This window comes from Micropterus dolomieu, linkage group LG16 (genome assembly GCF_021292245.1).
Source record: "Micropterus dolomieu isolate WLL.071019.BEF.003 ecotype Adirondacks linkage group LG16, ASM2129224v1, whole genome shotgun sequence".
Taxonomy (NCBI): domain Eukaryota; kingdom Metazoa; phylum Chordata; class Actinopteri; order Centrarchiformes; family Centrarchidae; genus Micropterus; species Micropterus dolomieu.
The window spans coordinates 10907777-10932226 of record NC_060165.1 but is presented as its reverse complement, the minus strand read 5'-3'; the positions used below and the strand labels follow the sequence as shown (position 1 = coordinate 10932226).

Genomic DNA, 24450 nt, shown 5'->3' with positions numbered 1-24450 from the left:
AAGGGATGGATGGATGGATACGAGGCTTGTCAAAGGAGGCGGCTGCCGCCACACTGTAATTTATTTAATATTGTAAGAGAAATGACCTTGAGATCAGAGAAGTACTGAATTTCTCCCCAGACGGCAAACAGAAACAATGGAGCCGTCCTAATTGTGACATTACAATCCAGCACACAGTGAGCGATCAGAGGGGGATTGATTAGAGGAGTGGAAAGGTGGACGACTTTGTGAAAAGGTCACTGCATACTCTACCTGGAGTTTTTAATATTTTCAACCCTCTGCCTCCTCTGTGAATGTGGAATAAAGTGAAAGAAAGAAAGAAAAAGTACAACTCCTGTGTGATTACAGACTTTCTGGACAGTGATATTTTCCCCAACACATTAGTGAAATAAGATGGTAATTTCCTGGGGCCAGGGTGTATCCAGGCAGAAAATGATAAAAGGAAATATATAGAGAATGGAACAGGGGGGGGGGGGGGTTCTTCCTCTCTGCTCCTCCAGCAGGGGGCTGACGTGGAGGTTAATTGAGGGGTTAACAGGGGGTGGTGTCGGCTGAAGGTCAGACTGCTGTTCCAGCCAGCAGGAGGTCCCTGATCCCTGATGACCTAATTGAGTGTTGTTGGCCATGTTTCTATGTTAGTGCTAACGCTGCTGCCAGGTGAGCACCCTCTCTAATAGAGAAAGGACCAGAGGAGGACCAGCACAGAGCCGAGAAGGGCCAGAGGGGAGAGGTTACAGATGTGGCAATCATGAAACTCACACTTTCTGCTGCACCGCTGCCAAATCCAAAAATTTAAAAGAGAAAATACAAACCGGCGTTCAGAACACACAAGTCTACCATTAGAGACATTATATTAGAGACAACTCTGATATTATAATATTATTCAAGATTAAAATGTCTGCAACCAGTTGCTGCAATAATAATGCATGTTGAGCAATGGCAACCAGAACTAGAGACAGTATAAATATAAAGGAGACAGTTAAGGATGTAATAATATGAACACACAAAACCAGCCGCTGCAAAACTATTAATTAGAGACCAATAACAGAAGTAGGGGGAAATGGCAACATATTAAAAATTATTTTCAATATTGATCTGCTGAAAATCTTCTTGATTAATCAATTAACCATCAGAAAATAGTGAAAAATGCCCATTATAATTGTGAAAAATACCCATTATAATTTTGCCATAGTTCAAGCAGATGTATTCAAATGTCTTGTTTTATTGGACCAACAGTCCAAACATACTGAGTTTACTATCACATAACAACGAAAAGCAAGATATCCTCAAATTTGAAAAGACTGAACCAGCAAGCTGAAGTTGATATCTTAGAAATGGAATGTACATGGAAAAAAAGACATTTTCATGTGACAACAGTGTCTTTTGTGGGAGGAGGAGGAGTCCAAAACACAAAATGTAAATTACAACATATATGTCTAGACGCAAGAAAAACAAGACTCCATATTCAATGAGAAGAAAGGCTTGATCATGTTTCCCGTGGTGCTACCCGAGTGGACTGAAAGGAGAGTTTGCTAGTCTAACACCTGGGACATGATGAAGAAATAAATGACGGCCACAAAATGTGCGCAAAACAATAATCATCCATTTTTGGTAATGTTTTTATTTTTTTTAAATCTATTCTCTTTCAGATTGACACAAAACTAATAAAACGAGTTGTGAACTCCAAGTTGAGTAATGATGCATTGAGATGAAATTGAGAAAGATCAAGTGTAGACACAATAAAACAAAAATAAAACATACAACAGTATAGTATAATAGGACAGACTGTAGCTACACGTATACACTTTCTTTTTAGATGAACTCTTCACATTATCTATATAGTGTTTTCTTGACACTCTTTAGCCCGTAACAAACTTGTGGCGTGAGTTAGTCATAAACATGAAAATGAGGTTTACTTTCTGCACATTATCTGCTGCAGAGGTGCCCATCCAACCTTTTTATACACAATAACAGTGCGCCATTAAGACAGGCTGTACATGACAGCACATTATCTTTGTTGGCGTTAGGGACATTTTTTTGTTACCATTTAGCAAGCAGTGCTAATGAGGGCCAGCGTTAAGTATCATCACTTAAACAACATCAAAGCGTATCTCCGAGACAAGAAAATGACTCCACTGGTGATTCACTACAAACTCATCTTGAGATACACAGAATTAAGGAACAGAAAAAAAGGAGAAGAAAACTGCCTTTACCCTGCATTAGTTTACCATTTCAACATGACAGTTCATGATTCCTTTTTTGTATTGTGAGTCGCTGGGCTTGATACTCGAAAGCCGCTTATATGGCAACCAGGGTCACCGTTTTTTAATTCCTTATCACATCCCTCATGAACAGAGTGCAGTTCAAAAAGTCATACTTACACAGTATGTATGTAATATAGCATCACAGAAAAGACTTGTACCATATGTAGCTGACAAAGCCTAATCTAAACGTTAGAAGAAGACTCATAGAAATAAAAGACATAAGCTGTACACATTGTTCATCTTAACGTTGCAGAGACCTGTACAGTGAGCTGGTCAGAATGTATTGTATTAAAAATGTGAGTAACTGCATTGTATTTCCAGTAAACCCAAGGCTTAAAATACTGCCAAATCAGGATAGAGATGAGATTCTTTGGCACAACATGTTTTCATAGACCTTCCAGCACTTTGTAAGATTTAGCAATCAGCAATTTTGTGCAGTTTTTCTGTAATAATAGGCCTCTTCAATAAAAAAAAGTGCTTGAAATGGAAAAAGTAAAAAACAGGCACATTCTTTACCTTTTGTTTTAGAAAGTGGTAGATGATGTGATGTCCTGATTCACCTTTCATATTTCACCAGTTTCAACTGTTCTACAGTGCTACAGTAGATCCGTGTAAATGAAAGTCTGTGTTACAAAACTACAGATTGCAACTAAGAATGTGGAAGTGTCACATAAACCTTTTACAGTGTTGTACAGTAAGACTGCAACCTCAGTTTTTCAGCATAAAAAACACATGTATTGAAAAGTAAAACAGAGTAAATGTAATCATTTTGTTTAGTGTACACACGTTGGTCATCAAAATGACTTAAAGAGTCAAGATTAGATACAATTAGACAGCATTCCTGATGTAACTATAAAATCTTTAAGGCAGTCTGTGATAATACTTCTTATGCAAAGAATAGAATACTTAACAGAAATGATTTACTATACACTGCAGATTTAACTGACATGTTCATATATCTGGAGTTACTTCTAGCCCCTGTTGAGCTGGTTTTGATGGAGAAGCCCAGTGTCAAAATACATCTTTCAAAGCATGCTTTACTCAACCACACTATACTAATGCGCACACACACACACACACGTCACAAACACATGTAGACAATCATTTACACACACACACACACACACACACACACACACACACACGTTCCCTCTATGTCTGTTTCTGAATTCAAAGTGACAGCAGCAGCCGTTTCCTTCCATTCTTCCATCCAGAGTCCAGTTATCCCCCGCAGAGACACCCGGGTCCACACCAGTACAGGCCTCCCTATGTCGGGAAGCAGATGCCGCAGCACTCCATACAGATTTCCAGGCAATCTGAGGACTCGCAGCATGCATCCATGATGCCACAGTCCATGTCACAGGGGCAGTTGCAGTCATCGCCCAGGTCGTCGCTGCAGCAGCAGCAGCAGCAAGCCTCTGATGTGCATGCGCCGCATGAGGCCTGTGCCACCACCATGTTGCAAAGTGTCAGGAACTCACAGAACAGACAGGCCAAGATGCAGTGGACGCAGCAATCTGGGGCAGCATCAAACCAGCCAGGGTGACAAGTTGTGAAGCAAAATAAGTGTGTGAATAAAGTAAATCATCAATCAAAAAAAACAAGCACAGACATAAAACACACAAATATACAAACTAAAAAAAATCCATCTGTAATAAAATTAACTAAATTAGTGCCTATTAATGAAAACAGTGCAGAGCAGAGTGAGTGAGTGAGGACTTGCATGCTCGGCAGGCTGACAGGTGGAACAGAGTAGGTATGTGGTAAAAGAGTGAGGGCTAACTAGGCAGGGGGGCTACAGGAAATAAGAGAAATTCAAAGAAATGAATTCCTCTCCTGCAGTTTTGATTAACGGACTGTTAAATAATTGTAGCATTATCATGCAAACTGCTAGGTTGATCACACAAAGATGATTAGCAAAGTCCAAGAGTCTCTTCCAGTAAATAGGTGGATTAATGCTGGCAATGCTCACACCTCTGATTAACATTTAACCTCTTCACAGACCCTCTTTAAATAGCTGGTGTTTCAGCTTGTTGTTTCACAGCAATAAAGAGTTCCCCTTTAAATTACCAATACGCTCATTAACCACCACAAATCTGTTTCTGAATGTCTGAATGAGGTGCATTAAAATGCTTCAGTGTTGAATAGTTCATTAAAAGAACGAATAAAAAGTTTACATAGAAACTTCCACTGATACAGTATGCTAATAATGCCATGCACAGTAGTGTAGAATGTAGAGTCCCAGAGTTCTCTTCCCAAATTCTTTGACTCCGATGAGAAAAAGCCATTACATAAAACACGAGCTTTATACAGAGGTGTTATATACAGTCATTTAATCAAATCAGTCACTTTATAAAAGCTGATGTTACTTTTTCCAAATAGTTAAATTTGGAATTAAACTCTTCATGTGCAATGTAGGATACAATAAAGCAAAACCAAAAAAGGTTAGCACAGAAGGTGAGGTTAAATACGTAGATTGTTTGTGCATAGGTCACAGATAAACCGCTGCACAAATAAGAGATAAATGTACACAATTTATGTTGTCATCAATCAAGCTGCTCAACACCAGAACTTCTGTAGTTGTATCTAAGTCACTAAATCATACTAAATATAATTCAGTAAGTACGCCTGGCATACATTCCTTGCAGCCGTCTCCTTTTTGAACCAAGGCCAGTGCAGCGCCACTGCTTTGGAGTGTTAAAAAGACATGATGTGGATGTATGCAGAAAAAGAGCATTACAAACAGGGCACATTTGCATAACTTTCATCAGCCCATCTTGAGCTGTCAGAAGGGGCTGTTACTGATTGGGTTAGAGGGAAAGCGAAAGGAGCAGAGTGTGGAGGACGGCATGGGAAGGCAAGCTGTGGACCGCTGGATGCTCATGTTTGATTAATCAAAGTAGAGGGGGGTTTTTTTCTTCCTATTTTTGCGGTGCTCAGGGCTGCAGAGCTGACCAGAAGCACTAGCTGACTGTGATACAAACAAGATAGAGAAGGGAACTTGAAACGAGCAAGTGTGTGCGCACGTGTGTGTGTGTCTGTGAAGGTGCCTGAAGTTTGAATGCATCTTATTATCCTTATCTGAGGCCATAACACTGGCAGTGCTGGAAGATGCATGAGAATAAATCCTTCACTACTGAACATCTGATGTGGACATGCAGTAAATTGCTGTTGGGCAGATTGTGGATTTGTTTCATGCTGGCATCCGCTGCAGTGTACTGCCATCTGAGTGCTACAAAATGCCAATGAGAACAATAAACGCTGCCTGGCCACAGCTCCATGCACAAAACCTCAAAGTTCAGCCTAACAAACTTTGAAGGACCCAGAGGGTATAGCCATGCCAGCATTCAGAATGTGAATACGATATAAACACAGTACATAGGCATTAAGCAGCGGCCGGCCATCTCAGCTATTCACTTGGATGTATAATTCAACACCAGCGATTAGTCTGGATCTTAGAGAAGCCAGTAAGAAAGAAGGGAACGGGGGGGGGGGGGGGGGGGGGGGGGGGGGGGGGGGGGGGGGGGGGGGTCGTATACTGTACACAAGAGAGCTGGACGCGAGGCACATCTCCATGAAAACAGAGAGAGACAGACAGAAAGGCAGACACAGACACAGAGTGAAACCAACCAACAGACAGACAGAACAGCACACACTGACACTGCCCCTGTTTAATGTCAGTGAGCAGCGATGAAGCCCAGAGTTTGCAGGGCCAAAAACAGCGTCCGGCGCCTCTGAGGAAATAGTTTGAGACATCTGGAAAGCTAACATCAAAAAAAAGGGAGCGGCATGACACAAAACAAGCTGGATGGGCCTCAGAGCAGCAAGCTGTGCAAAACATTCAAACTCACAAAGAGAGAGAGAGGGCAAAATGGCTAGACAGACAAAGATAAAGAGAGAGAGATTGATCAGAAAAAGCCTTGGTGGCCATGGGAATGCACAGAAGGCACACATGGGTAAAGAGGCCAGAGGATGTGGGCTGGATAGTGGAGGTCCACAACATGCACTTTAAAGCAGGAGTGTTTACAATGCATGACTGAGGGAAAAGTCAAAGCAAGAGGACTAGCGCTTACACAACACACACACAAACACATGGAGGTTTATAGCTTAGGCAAAGACTGTGCTTGTGGCCTTGGCCCTAAATCTCTAAATGAGGCTAAAGCAGCTTGGAGACCGTAACTGATTACACACAATTAACAAAAACACAAACTGGATGACAAGAGTTGAGACAACCCACCCTGCTGAACAAAGGCAGTGTGGTAAATGACTCCTCAGAAGCTGCGGTGTTATCACAGATTGGCTACGGTGCCAACGGCATGTGCCAAGAAACACAGGCAGCTGAAGAATCCCCAGAGCTAGCTCCTGCTAGTTTACGCCTTTTATTTCCTGTGTTCAGGGGGCTGTTTAGGAGGCTAATTTCACAGGCAAACAGATTATGTTAATCCGTGTAAACATTCAAACACCACAGCTTGACTGTTTTCCAGGGGGAAATAAATAGTTAAGAGCGAACATATTGATTCTGAGAGCTCTCGCATCTGCAAATAAGCAACACAAAAGCCATAATGAGACAGACTTGTTGAGCTGGTGTTGTTTTATTTTTTATTTTTTATTCTGTTCTTTACCAATTAAGTTGTTGAAAACATGACGTGTCTGGGATATCTCTGGTGGATGCATCCCACCTTTACTTGCGAGGTGTTGTGGATGTGTGCGTGTGCTTTCTTGTTTTGTTCGCCTGCATCTCGATCTGATGCATATTTCAAGTGAAGCACCATCAAATAAAGATCCGACTGCCCACTTTTCTCCTTCATTTAAACTTGTATCTCAACCTGGCCATTGTAAATCTTTTAATAACACATAACGCATTTTATTTTCCATCTTCACCTTGGAGTAAAAGCCCACATAAAACAGCAAAGGATGTTAGATGGATGAATAGGTAGGAACCCTCTCCTTTAAAGAAACATGACTAAACCCCCATATTGTCCATGCTACAGAACACGGAAAGAACACATGCATGTTCACAAACACACGCACAGCCACAGACTACAGTAGTTGAGGTGTAGGAGGAGGGATGCGACAGGACCCTGCTAATGAGGGCCAGGGTGGTGCTGACGGGTTGTAGGGAGAGCCAGAAAGGGCCCAGAGAGGTGTGAGGGGCCGTGAGGGGCCCAAAGAAGGTTGGTCACGACTTTTAATAGGCACCCCGGTGCTCTCAGGCCTTGTTAGAGGGTCACACCTATCTCCCCAATAGAAAGGGACCAGCCAACTGCCTTCATTACTGGACTCACCTCAGCCTTGCACCTGACAAAGTGACGGCTTCCCTGTGTGGCAAACGGACTCTCTGACTTGTTGTTAAAGAAAATAAAAGCCACATGAGCGGGATAAGCTGTCATTTGCTTGACGGGAGTGATAAATATGAGAGGTCATGCACTCCCATCATTAAAAGGTGAGAGAAGGTAAGAATTTGTTATCAATATCTTATATTGTATTTATTTTAGGACTGCCTCCTTCAACAGAATAGGTCCTTCAATGGAGAAATCACTTTAATGGTGATTGTTTGATGGTGTATCATCTCACTGTGTGACTGCATAGTAAGGATGACTTGTATCAGGTGTTTTTGCCTCTTATTCTGATCAGGTTAGACATGACTGCATTTCTGTCATTTCATTTTTAACTACTTAAGTCTACCAATTCAAGTATTTTAAGGCCATGGTATAATGAGTGGTGTGTTCTTATTTGACAAAAATAAATATGTAACAACATTTATGATTAATCATCAATAGTTTCAGTTTTAATGGAGTGCAATTAGATGTTTGGAGCATAGTTTGTTACAATAAACTGAATGTGTCACAATACAAATAATTTAAAAAAAAGAGACATCCTATTACAGAGGGATTGAATTAATGACCAACAGAAGATGGGATACAGAAAGAGGCATGCAAGCAAACAAGTCAGAACAGTTAGTATGAGTATCAATGTTGTGTGTAGATACTCACCCTCTGGTAAAGGATGTTTCTGTGACCCTGTGGAACTGCCTTTGCTGCGTCGGCTGCTGTCACTGTTGACTGACAAGCTGGACCTCAATTTCCTCTGCATCCTCTGCGACACAGGCGTGGACGGCTGCTTCCTGGGCTGCTCTGTCGTCGCGGTCGCCACTGTTCTTGTGCCAGGGCCTGACCCACCCGTGGCACCCATGCTGATGCTGGCACCACAGGAGCATGTGCGCGTGGCCCCAGCCCCGCCGATGCCAGGGTGGATTCCGTTGCCGTTACTCAGCGCGGGCGTGCCAGTGCTGTTTTGGCGAAAGCCATTTTGGTCGGCAGCCTCCGAGGGCACTGGCTGGGACTCAGATTGAGGTTGAGCTGGAGGGAGACATCAAAAAGGATTTAGTTTTCATGTTTGGTAAAGACTTGGGTGTGCAATTTCAGCACAATTACTTAAATAAGTGTTTAAGGACAGTTTCCCTGGAATATTTCCAGCTTTCTTGCATTTATTCAGCTGAAGAAACTGCAAGCTAGGAGTCTTAATGCAAGACAATCAACTAAAACTGAGTATTCAAATAAAACAGCTGTCTACTTATTCAAACATACATGTTTGATGTGAATCTAGAGAACAAAACACTACCAAACATTAAAATACAAAAGCATCAAAAGGAAGTAGTGGTTTACTTTAATAACTTACTTAGTATTTGTAGTGTCGATTTCACATGGAAGACAAAGACGTGTGGATTCCTTTTACTCTTATGGTAGTAAATGCGTGATAACACTGTAACTTTATTTTAACTGAAGAGAACTGCACTTTCTGCACCTTGCGCTTCATATCTTTTACTCATATATAAAGTCGCTGTAGCATGTGATGTTCAATCTTGCAAACCGAATACAATAATGGAGACACAGCACTCTCAGCTAAAAAATTCTCAGCAAATCTTGCCACCAATCTTTCCTAACATGATAATATCGATCATACGGCAAACATCTCAACCCAGATTGACAGGAAAGAAGTGGAGAGATATACAAGCCTCATATGTGACAGGTTCACAAAAGCCACTGCTGTAGGCAGACAAGACATTTATGGGAGCAGTACCCAGGTGAGTTGAGACAGTGTGCGAGAGATTAATGCAGTAAAAAGAGAAAGAGAGTCTGTGATACTGTGCATATACAAAATAGCTGCTGTCTGCAACAGTAATGATCTCCTTTCCTCTGAAAGCTCGGAGATGGCCTCAACTAGTCTTTCTAAGTGTATGTATGACAGCCACAGAAAGTCAGGAGACAGCGACCTGTCTGATAAGAAAGAAGGCGAAGGATGTGAGTGAGCAAAGGAGGAGGCATTTTACTGAGAGGAACACATTTTACTGAGGGGAACACCTGCACATTCAGCTCTACTGGGAGTTACTCCTGCATTACCTTCCCTCCACATCAGTGCCACTGTGCATGTGCAGTCAGTGCACGGTTAACTTGAGAGTTTGTGAATTATTCATCTCTTTTTAAGTATGTCTGTGTGAACTATACTTTTTTTATACTTTTTTTTGTATTCTATACTTTCTGTATATACATTGAATATATGGTATCTTCACCACCAACTTCTGTCTTATTTAGCAGCTGTGTAACACAAGCTGAGGAAAATCCTCTGCAGCTCTGTTTAAGTGTTTTGCAGCTGTCCAAAAATCAACAAATTTTCCAAAGTGGATGCACACTTAATATTGAACTTGGTAATTTCTTTCCATCACTATTTTCTTTCTGTCAGCTCACCAACAAGTGCAATTACGGTTAACAAGAGAGGGAGAGAGTGTGGGAATCGGGCCTCGCACTTTTTAACAACACATCACCCTGGGAGAGGCCGGACGTGAATGTGGATGTAAAACAAAGCAATTAAATACACACACTGGGTTTTTGCCTTCTCCTCATTCAGGCTCCTGCATGCTGCTTCGATAAACAAATATAGACTTTAGGGATCAGGATTCCATGCAATTTGAATTAGACAACTGGGTAGCACCCGATAGAATTCATTATTCAGTGATTTAAGACCAGGTTGATGGATTTTCTTCTCCAAAAGACAAAAGCCTTGCGGCCTGCCCATGACAATGTGGGGGGAGACTGAAGCTTGCTAACAAGGAGACTGAGAGAAGGCTATGTATGTTGTTTTTCTTCAGTTTTACCCCTGACAGCTGTAATTTGCTATGTTTCCCCCTCCATTTTAATAAATGCACCTTTTTTCACCAGTCTTTTCCTTTAATGCTTAGAAAACCATTATTATAAAGAAAGCTAGGAACACACACACACACACACACACACACACACACACACACACCATTGTAGGGTTTTCTACATATCAACACAGTGGGCCTTACTAAGGTGGCTCAGGATGTTATTTTTTTGCCTTTCCAGGAAGATTTTCTGTTACAAATTAAATCTCTAACTTGTGAAAGTGGCATACCATTATAGTGATCTAGTTGCGCAAATGTTACTTTGAGCCAGTTGAGGTAGGCCTAAGTCAGCTCACTTACTGTTGTAATAAACAAACCAAAAGTTAGCTTTCAGAAAGCTGTGACATTTTTCTAGATATTTTAACTTGCAGAACTGGCAGAATTCCAAAATGAAAACCAGGAAGCCAACTCTTCTTATCACACTGCCGGTGACTTCTCACATTATTTGATTCCTCAGATATAGCTACATGTTTTGACTGGTACACACAAAAAGCACCGGCTGACATTAATGGGGCTGACAGGGGAAATCCTCCTTAGCTAACGATTAACTTTTCCAAGTTCATTTGCAAAGACCCCATACAAACATACCACAACTCACAGCTAACATTGCAGTTGTGAGTATTGTCAACACAACACAGCAATCTCCCGTCTAGAGGATGACAGTTCCTTAACAAATCAATCACCCATAGTATCTTGCAGAATAATAACAGTCGTTTTCTCCATTTAGGTTACACAAACTAGCCACAACGAGCCCACACACACACACAAACACACGTTCATGCACAAAAAGGCCAAAGTAGACTTGGAGGCATAATTACCTTTCCTTTTGAGGAAGTCAAGCTTTCAATTTACCAAAGTAAAAATAGTTATTAAGAAACCACCACATAAAACCCAGAGTACATAAGCAGGGACTCAGGTTTCTTGCAAAGCCCTAAAAAGTGGTTCAAGTCTGCAGAGAAGTGTGCTTCAGTGGCAGGTTCCTGGAGAGTCGCAGTCTTATTTTTATCCTGATGAGCATGGTGACTAAGATGAATGGACACAATGGAGTAATATTCATATTCATTGATCATGATAATGATGATGCTGTCAACTGTGGCAATGACAGAATTGTACAATCACCATGAAACAAATGAAGACATAATGAGAGAAAGCAGAAATACAGTAAGTCCTGTTGAAATTGTGCTACGCTGGTAAGCTACGGCATCAAAAAATTTCACTGTACATGCAGTGCAGTGAAAAAATGTTGAATATGCTCTGACTACATGATAAAGAGCATTTGGTTGTTCAGTATCCAACTACACACAATGAAGATTCAGGGTGGGGGGTGGGGGGGGGATGTACCAAACAGCCATTGTGCATTTTTGCATTGTATTAGTCAATCTAAATTAATTAGACTGAGAACTTTCCTTATTATAGACATTTTAGAAACAAGCAAACAACTGTTATGAGCTTTTATTATGGGTTTACACAAGAATGGACTTGATAGTTTCAACATAAAGATTAATTCTGCATCTGTTAATAAATCCTGACAGAGCAACACAGACACACTGCTACAGAATTGTTCCTATAGCACTGCAGGAAACACAACCTGCATCAAAATTTGATATAAACAAGTTTTTTTTAAATCATACGGGTTGTGCAGTTGCCACAAGCTTGTAGAGAAGAGTAGGTGTCCTGAGATAACCGAATGTACACTACCTGACAGGCTGCATTAAAACAACATGTTTTGGGGGAAGAACTGGACACACACACACACACACACTTCAAATTGGACTTATAACTCCCTATTTCTAGCACATCAACAACTGTTGAGAGTGTACATTTGTAGTTGAATAAAACATGGTATTCCCCTACACACGCTGTCACACACATCACAGGGGAAACTAGGGGGTGAGTGGTTCTTGACTGTCTAAGCAGCATCCCAATTTGGTCCCAGTTACTAGTAGCTGACAGCCTCAAATATCAGGGGAGCATTTTTAAAAGGCCAGTGTTTGATGGATTCATGAAGAACACACAAATATAATTGCCATTTGTCACCAAGTCTTCAGTGCCTGCGCCACACAGGGACCGAACACCGGAGTGCCTGGAGAGCGCTGGAGCTGCGCCAGAGCTGTGCGGGGGATAGCTCTGTATGTAAAACTGAGTACATAAACACCTTCGTTTTTGTCACAGAAAATAGGTCCTGCAGGAGGGAGCTGGAAACTGCACCCAAAAGACAGAAGAAAGAAGAAGAGTATATATGTGTGTCACAAGCCTACTGGATCTCTCTCTCTCGCTCGCTCTCTCATACACACACACACACGCAGAAGCAGACCTACCAGGAAGGAATATGCATGCATGTCAACTGAAACAGAGCTGCATAAACAAGAATTCTAAAACAGTCGGAACATGAAAATATAACACAGAGGTCAAACAGGGCAGTATGGAGATTCTCATTTGCACACTGCTATGCCGAGAGTCGCAGGTAAGGCAACAACCACACAGGCTGGGTTTCTAAAGCTCAGTCCTTTTTAATATTAATGCCCCTGAGACAGAGAAAGAGGGAGAAGAGAGACGATGTGGTGTTTGCCTAGGCTTATTAGAATGCCCATCATAGAGAGCATACAGTTATTCAAATGTCACATCATGTCAGCCAAATAAACACCACAATCCAGATCTTGTATTTATCCCCTAATAGCCATTATTACACAATGCTATGAGTTTGTGAGTTAACACTGAATGGAATATGAGAGCAGAAGAGGCACCTTTATTTTTTTATGGGTCCTAAACAGCAACGGGCAGAATACATAGGGACAGTTAGCTCTGAAATGCTAATTCTACTAACACGGCCAGTGTTTTGTTTATCTTTTTGTGCCTTGTATTAGAAAAACATGTATATTTTCTGCTCAGCTGGCCATGTACCTGCATGATTGAAATGCTAATTTGTAAATGTGCAATGACCTAGCCACACTCCTCTTACCACCACCATCCCCTCCTCTCTCTCTGCCAAAACAGCCTGAGGTATCATCTCTCCTCCTAACAAACAGCAGCGTGTGGAACAGCCCCTGTCTTTCAATCCAAAGGGATATATTTTCTCATTAGAAATTATACATCTTCCCTGTCCATATTTATAGACGCAAAACCAGGGGAATTATACTGCAGAGAGAGTGAGAGGGACAGAGAGAGAGAGGAAAATAGTACAATGAATGTTATTACAAAGGGCTCTGATTGAAATTTTCCTTGGGCATATCAAAGCCTCGTTTACCGTTTGACCTTCCAAACTCCTGCACAAGGACTTTCTTTATTGTCTAGAAGGACGTATTGGAAGTGACTCGAGGATCATCGTTCAAGTGTCCCAGCACAACAAAATCCACTAACTTTGATTAGCATCAATATAATGCAGATATCAGCAGTGTGAAATAAGAGCAAATTGGCGAAGTCAACTGGCAACCAAGAACTAGCATTTGATTCAAAAACTAGATCCCTGTTGTATAAAGATGTAGGTGTCATGCAGACTCTGTGGTCTTGTCTCAAGCGTTTACACAGAGTGGATGGCAACCTGACAAAGGCTAACAGAAATGTCACTTGTTCCAACAGATATGAAAAAAAATTCAGTCTGGACATCACACAGCAATCTTGGGCCTGTCAGTTCATACACACGCACACAATGTTTCGTATTTATCCAAGATAAAGTGATGATGATGGCGGCGGCACGGATGGTGATGACCGCTGAGGATGGCTAAATTATCTGCTCTGATATTGGATCCTCATCAGTAAAAGTGACATGCTCTGTATGTGTGTGTGGGTGTGTTATGGTAACCTGCAACAGAACCCTATTAGCTGTCTTCACCTGTCAAGGCTGATCATATTGTGTAGCATCTCATTTAAGCAGGAAACATCAGATTTTTATCCCATTCCAGGACAGTCAGTCTACATTGCTCAGCTCGTTTTCAATGGTGACACACTTATTTTCCACCCTGTTTTAATTCTCTGTGACAGTCATTCAAATTTGGCTCCTCCAACCTGCTGAAGGGGAAGTGACACGTGAAGACAAGACAGAGCTTAATATTATTTCCAACCCCCCGCCACAGCCTCCACCCAACAAAGAGAGAAGCAGGGCGTTGGGGATTTACTAATTTCAAATTTTGCTGCTGATTGAGTGGAAAAAATAACCCCCTCGGACCTTGTTCTGCTTAATTACATTTTACAGTAGCAAAGGCAACTTGAAAGACAAGAGCTTGATTTGACTACATGAACCTCTCAGCACACTCAGTGCATGAGGCTGGGTAAAGTGTGTGTGCGTGCGTGTGTGCTGGGAAGAAGAGTTGGTGGTGGGGGAGAAGGGGGTCATCAATTATCCTTTGATTTCAAAACGGAACATTTTCCCAGATTAATATGTCTGACTGCTATCTAAATCATTGAAACTCCCAATGAGATGCCATTTTCTCTTACATGAATCTTGTTGAGGGGAAGTCATTCACACTCAACAGTCTCCCCCCACCCCCCACCCCCACCCCCAAGATCCGACCACAGAAGTCTCGAGTCTCTCCACTGTTGTGTGGAATTTGGCATGGTGCTAATTTGAGTGCTACTAATGTAGCAGAACGCAAGACATCAAGGAGCGTTCAAATCCTTACAACCTGGCTGCTGCGAGAGACACTAAATGGTGCCTTATTCTCTTCCTTTCCTCATTTCTGAGATGAATTTGTACGAGCCTGTTTCTGCATTAAGCTTTGTCAAACGCCTTTTATTCCCGCTCATCTGTTTCTTACTATTCGAGAGGGGAGAAAGAGTGGAGTATAAAGACAACCGAATGTGAGAATGCAGTATCTTTAAAAAGCTGCACATCTTGCACGGATTTAGGCTTTACACAGCTAGCTACCACAATTTCTAGAAAGATCAATTATGACGTGACTCAGAGCAGGCCTGAGGGAGCTGCCAGGCTCCATACTCCAAAAACGTGCTCCACCCTCTCCTCGCTGACGACTCAAAACAAAAACGGAGCAACAGAGAGTGAACGGGAGGGGAAGATGGGGGAGGGAAGGAGGGGGATGGGGGTATTTTCAGCTTCAGTTACATCGATGACTCCAATATTCCACCAGCTTCAAAATCTCCTTGCTGAAGTAGAAGTTCCACAGGAAACTCACTTGTTTGAAATTCAACAGCAGGCGCGCAGACATGCACATGCGCAATTTCATACACATGCTAAACGGTCGCCATAGAGTCAGCCACACACATTGAATAAATACAGTGTGTATCTGCAGCAGATCCACTACACATTCACTAGAGTCAGAGATGAGGATCTGGCAGCAGCGCTACCACTCCCTAAAAGCCTAAATACAACTGAGGTCTGTCTCTGGGTCAGAGAGGGGATAGGCAGTCTATCAAAATACTCTCACACCTAGTTCCTTTATTTGCTCAGTATCAATCTCAGCATTAACCCTCTGCTAATGGGACAGCTGTGGGTCAGCGCCTCGCATCTTCGGGATGCCAATCAAGGCCTTAAGCTGAGAGATCAGCCTTTGGGACAGAGGTGCTCGTCTGCCTCTGAGTGGCTTTTTAAACATGGAGACGCCTGTATCGATTTTAGCTCTAGGGTGGGGGGGGGGGGGGGGGGGGGGGGGGGTCAGCTGTGGCTGTCTGTGTGTCTGGACGGGAGCCATCCCCTGGTCCCCGGTCACCCTCCACTGATCAGGGGGCCTGACAGAATGACCTAGCAGAGAGGCACTGAACCTGCAAACACGAAGGGGGCAAGAAGCTGGAAGCTCAAGGGGGTCGGAGCTGGTGGGGGCAACATCAGCAGAGATCTCAGTAATAGAAAAGGGTTTTAACCTTAATGTTAGAGTCAAAACCCTGTTAGAGGCCAAGTAATCCCCCCTGCACTGCTCTCATTTGAACTGGCTGATTTTTCTCTCTCCCTCTCTACGAGTGGCTTGTGAGAGGCGCTGACACCATCATGTGTGGCCTTGGTTAGGGAGGTGGTAAACATGACCCGAACAGTCCACCTACCTTACCTGTGCTAAACAGATAAAACATGGTAGAAAAGAAAAAAGGAGGAGCTATGCTTATAGCATGTTGTGTTTAACAGTAGTAGTTTCACTCGACGACATTTATTTGACGGCTTAGTTACTACTTACTTTGCAGATTTAGATTTGACATAAAAGGCTTATAAATGATACATTGTTAAAGATTAATCTAACCAACAATATATAAAGAAGTTAAAAGTTGAACCACCTCCACTAACTACAATATTAAATGGCCCTGTCCATGTAATTATATACATCTGTACTTTGGATGCAGGACTTGTTATATAGAGACTTTTCTTGAGTAGTTGCTACTTTGATTCAAGTTAAAGATCTGAGTATTTCTTCCACCACTGTAGATACGTGCTGCACAAAAACCATTTAGACACAAAGGTCAATTGGTGTTAAGACGAATCAAACTGTAAAAGGTTACTCTTAATATCCACATAATTCTCTGCAATAAAGAAAAAGAAAAACAATCACAATCCATATATGTTGCCTTGTATCTAACATAAGCACTTAAAGAATGCAGTCCATGAATTGAGATATGCATATCTAATCATTTGGCTCAAGTATTTTGAATATCTTTGTTTTTTTTTAAATGAACAGTGAATAGGCTCGGGCACTTCGGGTAAAATATGCTAATTAGCACACTTGAAATTTCCCATATGAAATCTATCTGCACCAAGACAATGAGAAAATAATTACAACAGAGGTAGAATTACAATGGCCATTTTAATCAACCCCTACACTAGCATTTCACCCTATTTATACAGTTTTTGATTCCATGACCCACTGGTAAGTAATCACTTGAAAATTACGGTTTAGTTTATAATAGGCCTTTGCTTTAGACACATTATTTCTGCAGAGACAGGGCTCTGAGTATTACAATAAAGATATGAATCTTGCAACAACAATCACCACGCACTTCCTATAGCTGAAAAAAAAAAAAACAACATTCTAGGAAAAGAAAACTGGTATGAGGTTAAAAAGTCTTTAAATAGTAACTTTGGAATATACATAAGGCAAAGTGTGACATTCTGAGAATGTTGATTCAACACTTGGCCAGCAAAACAACACTGTTGATAAAAATGACCATGAGGAGGCACTTGCCCTTTATCTTAGCCTATCTCCGCCCTTTATCGTAGGCTAACTCCGCCAAGTGTCTAGTATCATAACGCTTTATAGTTTTGTATATAAATCTTAATTGTTGCACTGTCAAGGAATCTTTCCTTGCAAGAGAGTTGCAAGCACGAGACACTCTCCGTTGAACAATATCTTTTACTGCATTTATTAGGGGTCACAAATTCACTTCCGAAAGGTCAATTTCGCGCACCTTGAAGGTGTGCCACTAAAGAGCCCAATCAGGGATTCACACAAAGGCCACACTAATGTCTTTCTTTAAAAAAAGAAGGAGTCATGTTATTTGACCTTCCTTTCTCACTACAGAATTTCACTCAGATAAAAAAAAACAGACCTCTTCTTTTGAAGCTAGTAAGGTCATCTTTATCTACCACAAAAGCATTTTTTTTATGTATTTTACAATCTGGTGAATAATGTGACGATTAAACTGCTAAAACTGGTGCTGGGTGGCAGCAATTTATTCTGAGGCAGGGGCTGGAGAGCCGAGGCCCTGTTTGCAGGAGATATCAGCTGCATGAAAACCCAGAACGGTCTCTTGAGGAATGTCTGTCTCCCCCACAAGATTCTACCTCCTCCCCCAGGATGGCAGAGCCACAGACGAACCGTTCGCTGACAACGGATTTACAGGAAGGACAGAATTGTACTTTATTTTTGTCTAACAAGCCACAGTGGATACTTGGAAAGCAATCTTGGAAAGCACCACACTTTTTTAGTCTATGTGAATTTATGTTAATTCAGTTTGTAATAATAATTTAATCTTTTAGATCACACTTAACAATTAAGCGTGTAGAAAGTTCAGTTACTCTTGAACAGTGTTCATTGTATTCTCCTGAAAATGCCGGCTGTGCTCCATTACGAACAGTTTTAAATTAATACGGGGCCGCTGCCATGTTTACTTTCCTGTTTTAAGGGGACCCGCTGGTTAAAAAGACATCTTGTCAAAACAATGTTATCATAACTGAAATAGGATCTGTGTTGTTATTACAACATCACAATAGGCTTCCTCTTGTTGTGAAAAGTCACCGTCCACATACTGTACACAAGCTTTAAATGGGACATCAGGGAGAAAAAACCAGCATGGCCAGGATGTAGGCAAGCAGATGATTTCTTATTGATTTCCTGTTTCTGCAGTGAAGAGGGCTCTCAATTACTCGTGCCAACGAGCAATCTGATCAGTCACCTCAACAAACAAAACCACAGCGAGATTATGACACAAATAGGTTAACTTCAGCCCCCCTAAATGTAAGAACTTCCAACTTTGATCTAACCACAAACAGACACGAGTACATTAAAGTCTCAAAAAGATTATCATAGTACAAATTTGGGGGTTCGCCTTTATTTGACATTGACAAGATTTGATTTTTTTGTTCTCATAACTCTCTCAAAAGAGAAGCAACATATCTTCCTCCCACTGAAATTCCCTTTCCAGTCTGTCTGTGTGTGTGTGTGTGTGTGTGTGTGTGTGTGTGTGTGTGTGCGTGTGTGTGTGTATACGTACAAGAGACATGTGTGGATGTTGGGGGGTTGACATCAATTACAACGCAAAACTGTTGTCACAGGGGCTTATCTGCTGAGATGAAAGAAAAGCATGCCTCCCTCCAGGAGTGCAATACTCCACACACCTGCCAAGCTAGAAAGACCTCTTGACAGAAAATCTTTTTTTTTTGCAACTGAATCTCTTTTCTTCGCTGATTCAGTAAACAAGCCACTGGCAAGTCATTAAGCTTAATACAAAAAAAGGCAGGAAAAGGCGCCCTGGAAAAGTTAACAACCTAGAAACAAAAGAACTGTTGTGTCAAATGCAAACACAATTCTTATTATAGCTAGGCACTTACATGGATGGAAGCAACCAGCTGCTATTAGCCTTTGCTGACACATCTCACTCTTCTTAAGAACAATGAAACACACACAAAGCTTTTAGCCGGTTTCCTTTTGTGACTTGCAATCCATAGCTCAGTATAAAGTCATTTTTCTGAGTGCATGTAGACTTAATTAGACCTGCTAATAACTCAAGCTAGGGCTGGGCTGGCCCTTAAATAATATATATTAATATTTTTAGGCTGTGCCACGATATAAGATATATATCTCGATATAGATCTTGTAGAATATGATGCACTGCTCTAGAGAAAATTACCCAACAGTAAATAAGGTAGTTATAATTAGCTCAACCTTAAGGATCCATAGCAGTAAAATGCAACACACATTAATGCAGTAATATAAGTCCCGAAACATCATGCATAATAGTAAAACGCACGTACTCCACAATGACTACTTTAAATTTTGCTATAATACTTGCATTCTTTCCAGGTGTGTGAGGGGTAGTTATGTTGCTTCAGTCAGCCATAAAGTGTGTAGATGAGCTCAGGTTACAGTATAATAGTTACAGAAAGGCTGTGAAAATAAATAAAAAGGCCCTGTTAATGTAACATTACTACAACGTCTTTTAGGTTCTTCACAGCAGAGTTGGTCCAGACAGTGAAAAGCTGGCTAGTTAGTCAATTCTAGTCAATTAAAAGAGCCTATAATAGTTTCAGTGTTGGAAGCCGGCTGGGAGAAATTAGAGCAATCAGATGACTGATCGTGTTTTCTCTTGGGATTTTTTTCCGCCACAGCGAAAACATCACAGGAACTCAAAGCTGCTAACTAGTTTGCTTTTCATCGTTGGCTGACTAAAGTAACTACCTCTCATCAGCGACCAGCAGAAACACTGAAAAAGTAAGAATACAAAAATATGGTCATCTGCTATATTGCATTAATTAACATTCAAATATATTTAATATATCGCCCAACCCTAACTCATGTGGTTCAATGCCAAATAACTGTTTTGTAAAACATCCCTGTGTCAAGACACATAAAACAATGTGATATAGGTTTCCAAACATATAAAATTAGATTATAAAGATGCAGAAAGGAGAAAACCATCATTTTAAAATCTAAAACATATGTTATTGGTTTAGTAGATTATTGGTAGGAGCAATATACCCTTGCAATGTTGTCTTAGCTGAAACCTGGACACTGAAGACCCTGTTCAACAGAAAAATGCCTCTAGCAGCTGGAATAATTCTTCTCCAATAGGTAAATGTTTGGTAGGGGGAAAAACGTTGTGGCTAAGATGCAATCAGTGTGTTAAAACAGCCAGTGCCAGAACCACAAACAGGATTTCCCCATTTCCAAAACACTGACCTGAGGGCTGGAAGGAGGAGCAAAAATGGAGGAACTAGCCAAGTCTTGGTCATTATGGCAGAGTGACAGAGCACGCAGGTTACCACGCACTTGCCAAGAGACCTCTGTACCATCTTGATATTTTAATTGGAACACTGAAGCTAATATTTTAGTTGGCCAACTGACCCTGCTTGGTGCATGTAACTGACATAATAACAGCTACTCTTGACAGTTTGAGCGTTTGCATAAAAAAGGATGAAATTATAACCATTTATATGTTAAATAAGACACTGCTAAACACATACTGCAGTTAATCTTAACCATCTGACTGAGCAAGCAAAATATGTTAATAATTTTCACTCCCTCAAATTAAACGGCTCATTGTTGTTTATCATTAAAAATAACACCAAGATATCCTGCTTCCCACCCACAGCTTTCCCAGGTCGTTAAAACTTACTTCTTACAGGCTCGCAATAATTAGGCTTCTCCCTGGTCACATGACTTTGTCCCTCGGTGGCTGGTTTCCTGGGAGACTGTGTTCTTCCTGATGATTCACTGTCACAAGCATCTAGGGTCACAAGCATTAAATATTAAAACATGGTTAAAGAAGGAAAACCTGTTGCACGCAAAGTTTAGCAGCAAGATATTATGCTGCGTAGTGACGAACAGAAAGAGCTTCAGTTGTTTAATTGATTATTATCCTAGTACAAGCTCAACTGTTCTAAATTAACGTGCATTACAGCCATACCTCCAAAACAGATGTAAACCTTTACTGCAGGGTCAGTCACAGTGGGCAAAATATCAGGCACAGCTGGATGAGCCAGTGGTACAGAGTCTGCTCTGCCTATTTTTGCCAGAAAAAACACAGGCTGCTGGCAAATGGTTGCACAACATGGTGGGGCGGTTCAGGTAAAGGCCTTGCCAGAGCTCTGGATCTCATTTTCTCTCCTTCTGTTCCCGGGTGTGCTCTACCTGCCAAGCCTCTTTTTACTGCCATAAAGCCTGCATTCATCTAAATAGGAAAAAGTATGTGGGCAAAAGCTCCAGGCCTGATAGCTGTGCAAAAGCACAAGAGACAGCGCCACTCATCTCTCTAAGCCGCGTCTTCTGGCTTCTTGACTTCGAGACTCGCTGACGCTTCGCTCACTGCACACTGCTGCTTTGTTCAGTAAATAAACTTTTCACAATGACTTTATTCACTGGTTTGGTGCCAGATGCCTGCTCATAGCCCACAGTTTTTCTCATAGCGGAAACATCCTCTATCTGGAGCCACTTTTGCTGGGATTCTAAAGAAAAACCAGGGGAGAATGATTCAGCAAAAGCTAGCAATCATGTTTACCAAAGCTTGATGCATTTGTTCCAGTGCTATAACACTTTGTAAGCAGTGATGGATGGGGGAATGGAACGGATGGACGCAGGCCAGCAGCCCTAGATAGATATGGCACATATCTCAGCTTGGAGTGGCTGTATGGTAGCGGCAGTTGCGTTAGCAGCAGTACGGTGTGATGCATCGCAGTATTTAGTGATCACAGTTAGAAATAAATTGGTCTATTCTCAGTACATCCACAGTCCCCTGAGACAGGAAATCCAGTCTTAACTGCGAGCGCCTTTGAAGGTCCAGCGAAAATCCATTCGCAATCCAGCAGCCCCAGTGATTGCTTACTTTGTCCTACTTTGCTATTTTTTGACAGTGCCATAATGATGCTTGGTATAAATAGGATGGTTAACGGTTCATTGCTTGTTTGAAGAAAAATGAAAAAGGGGGTGTGGGGGTAAGCTTATTTTACATGTGATAATCTTAGGGGCAACTAGAAAGTTAATTAAAAACTATAATTGGCTGTGGTTGCTGTTAATAGTCACCAGGGCGTTTCTTCAGACTTTATTGAGGAAAAAAGCAAAAACATTATCAAGGCTTAACACTGGAGTACAGATACTGAAGTATACCAAAAGTCACATGAATATAGTTTGAGAAGACAAGGCTGATATTGTCCCAAGCAGTCTGATATGCCCCAGTAATCTGTTAAGGCATTCACTGGCTAATTTTCTACGTGTGGTTTTTCTCTTGTATTCTCCCACGTTTGACCACGCAAGCAATATGAATTCTTGACGCAGTGTGTCACTGATATTTATATCTCAGTTTCACTGCCAATGCACTAACAGGGTAGACAGGGGAAAAAAGATCTTTATAAACATTCACAAGAGAGAACTTCATGTACACATGAGCTGTGCATTATATAGCAGGGACTCCTAAATGTTTGCAAGTCATAGAGGGCTTAAACAGACACATTTTGGGGTTGTGGACCACAGGAATCTGGGTGACAGACCCAATGATGTTGTTCGATGTGCAGAGGCAGACATACCTACACTTTGGGAGGGGTTTTTTTTGTCACTGTCCTACCATTTAATGAAGTTAAATGACATGGCTCCCCAGATCCCACTTTGGTAACCTGAATTCTACTTTTATTTCCCATGCTACTGATTTCTGGCCTGTCCCATGTGCCCTTACCTTGTGAGTCTGACAACAGGGGACTGGTCTCTTGCTGAGGACCATTCCCTGGCCCTGCCGGCCCACCCGGAGGAAAGACGGTCTCCTTGGACATGAGACAGTCGTCTTTTAGGGACACACTCAGCAGCAGAAGTTCCTCCCTTTCCTCAGCCCTCAGCGCTGTGAAAACCAACGTCTCATCATCAGCACAGGATTGAAGACACAAAGCCACACCGTGTAGGTCATTACTCAACTTCAGAAAGTCGTCTGCTTATTCACACACCGAGAAAGTGACGCGAGCTGCAGTGAAACTAGTGGAAATTTCCCTTCCCTCGCTTTTTACATAAACTTACTGAAAGACTCTATATGCAACCCATTTGTTCACACACTCCGACTATCAAATCGCGATGGAAGCTAGCTAAAGCGGACATATTGTTTATGACGCATAACGTTAATAACTTACCTTTCAAACATGACAACTCCCTCGCTTTAAATCAGAGTTATTCCCATCCTTCCTTCCTCCAACTCTTTCCCCCGAAACGTTGGGAAGAAAAGAAGAAACCGGGTGAAAGAGAAACTTAACGTCCAAAAACTTTTTCGGTAACTTTAGTTGCCAGTATGTCCTAGTCCCACTTTATCAAGACGTTGTTGACATGTAAAAAATATCAATAATAGTCCTCGCGACGCCTTCGACGTTCAGTGGCGGTAGTTTACTGGGGAAAGTCTAAAACATTTTCATCATATCCGGATTCCTGCAGTACAGCCAGTGAAGCCACTCGTCTCTTACTTTGGCGGCAGAGAAGTGAACAAAGCCCTCCCTGAACATGTGTCCCCAAAAATAAAGTTAGGGAAAATTCTATTAAAAAATTATATCACCTTTTGCGTTGTACACTCTACATTAAAGTATGTAGGCGCAGTATTTAAAAAAAAATCGAAAAAAACTGCTACTGATGGCAATATCAAAACATTTCAATCACATTCAAAAAAGCATATTCATTGGAGCTTTTGGGACTAAAAACAATACAGTTGTAAGTTAAAACAAATACTTTGACAAAAAGAAAATCTCAAACTTAACTTTACTTGCTTCGACACATTCAACATCCTTCCTCAACAAGTAATTGCTCTGTTGTCATGGAGATGGATTGTTATCATGTGAAATAGTACGACATTTTGGGGGGGGGGGGGGGGGTGTTT

At 41.5% G+C, this 24450-nt stretch overlaps 1 protein-coding gene across 2 annotated transcripts; it reads right to left on the bottom strand.

Moving 5' to 3' along the window:
• Positions 1-1601: 1601 nt before the first annotated feature.
• Positions 1602-24404, bottom strand: mdfic (MyoD family inhibitor domain containing). 2 transcript variants are annotated; one of them, XM_046071556.1, is made up of 5 exons: positions 24332-24404; positions 23278-23436; positions 21229-21339; positions 8258-8623; positions 1602-3781 (listed from the first exon to the last, which is right to left on the bottom strand). In XM_046071556.1, exons 2-5 carry the CDS (start codon positions 23369-23371, stop codon positions 3531-3533), a joined length of 822 nt encoding a protein of 273 aa, XP_045927512.1. In that variant the 5' UTR covers positions 23372-23436; positions 24332-24404; the 3' UTR covers positions 1602-3530. The 2 variants fall into 2 exon arrangements, with proteins under 2 accessions (XP_045927512.1, XP_045927511.1); XM_046071555.1 differs by lacking the exon at positions 24332-24404 and adding an exon at positions 23720-24303.
• Between the last annotated feature and the right edge of the window lie 46 nt (positions 24405-24450).

Coding starts and splice junctions, on each gene's coding strand:
- mdfic (XM_046071556.1), bottom strand. CDS start 23,371: ATGTCCAAGGAGACCGTCTTTCCTCCGGGTGGGCCGGCAGGGCCAGGG. Junction 8,624..21,228: donor TTATTGCGAGCCTGTAAGAA/GTAAGTTTTAAC, acceptor GTCTCCCTCCAG/CTCAACCTCAATCTGAGTCC. Junction 3,782..8,257: donor GAAACATCCTTTACCAGAGG/GTGAGTATCTAC, acceptor ATGCTGCCCCAG/ATTGCTGCGTCCACTGCATC.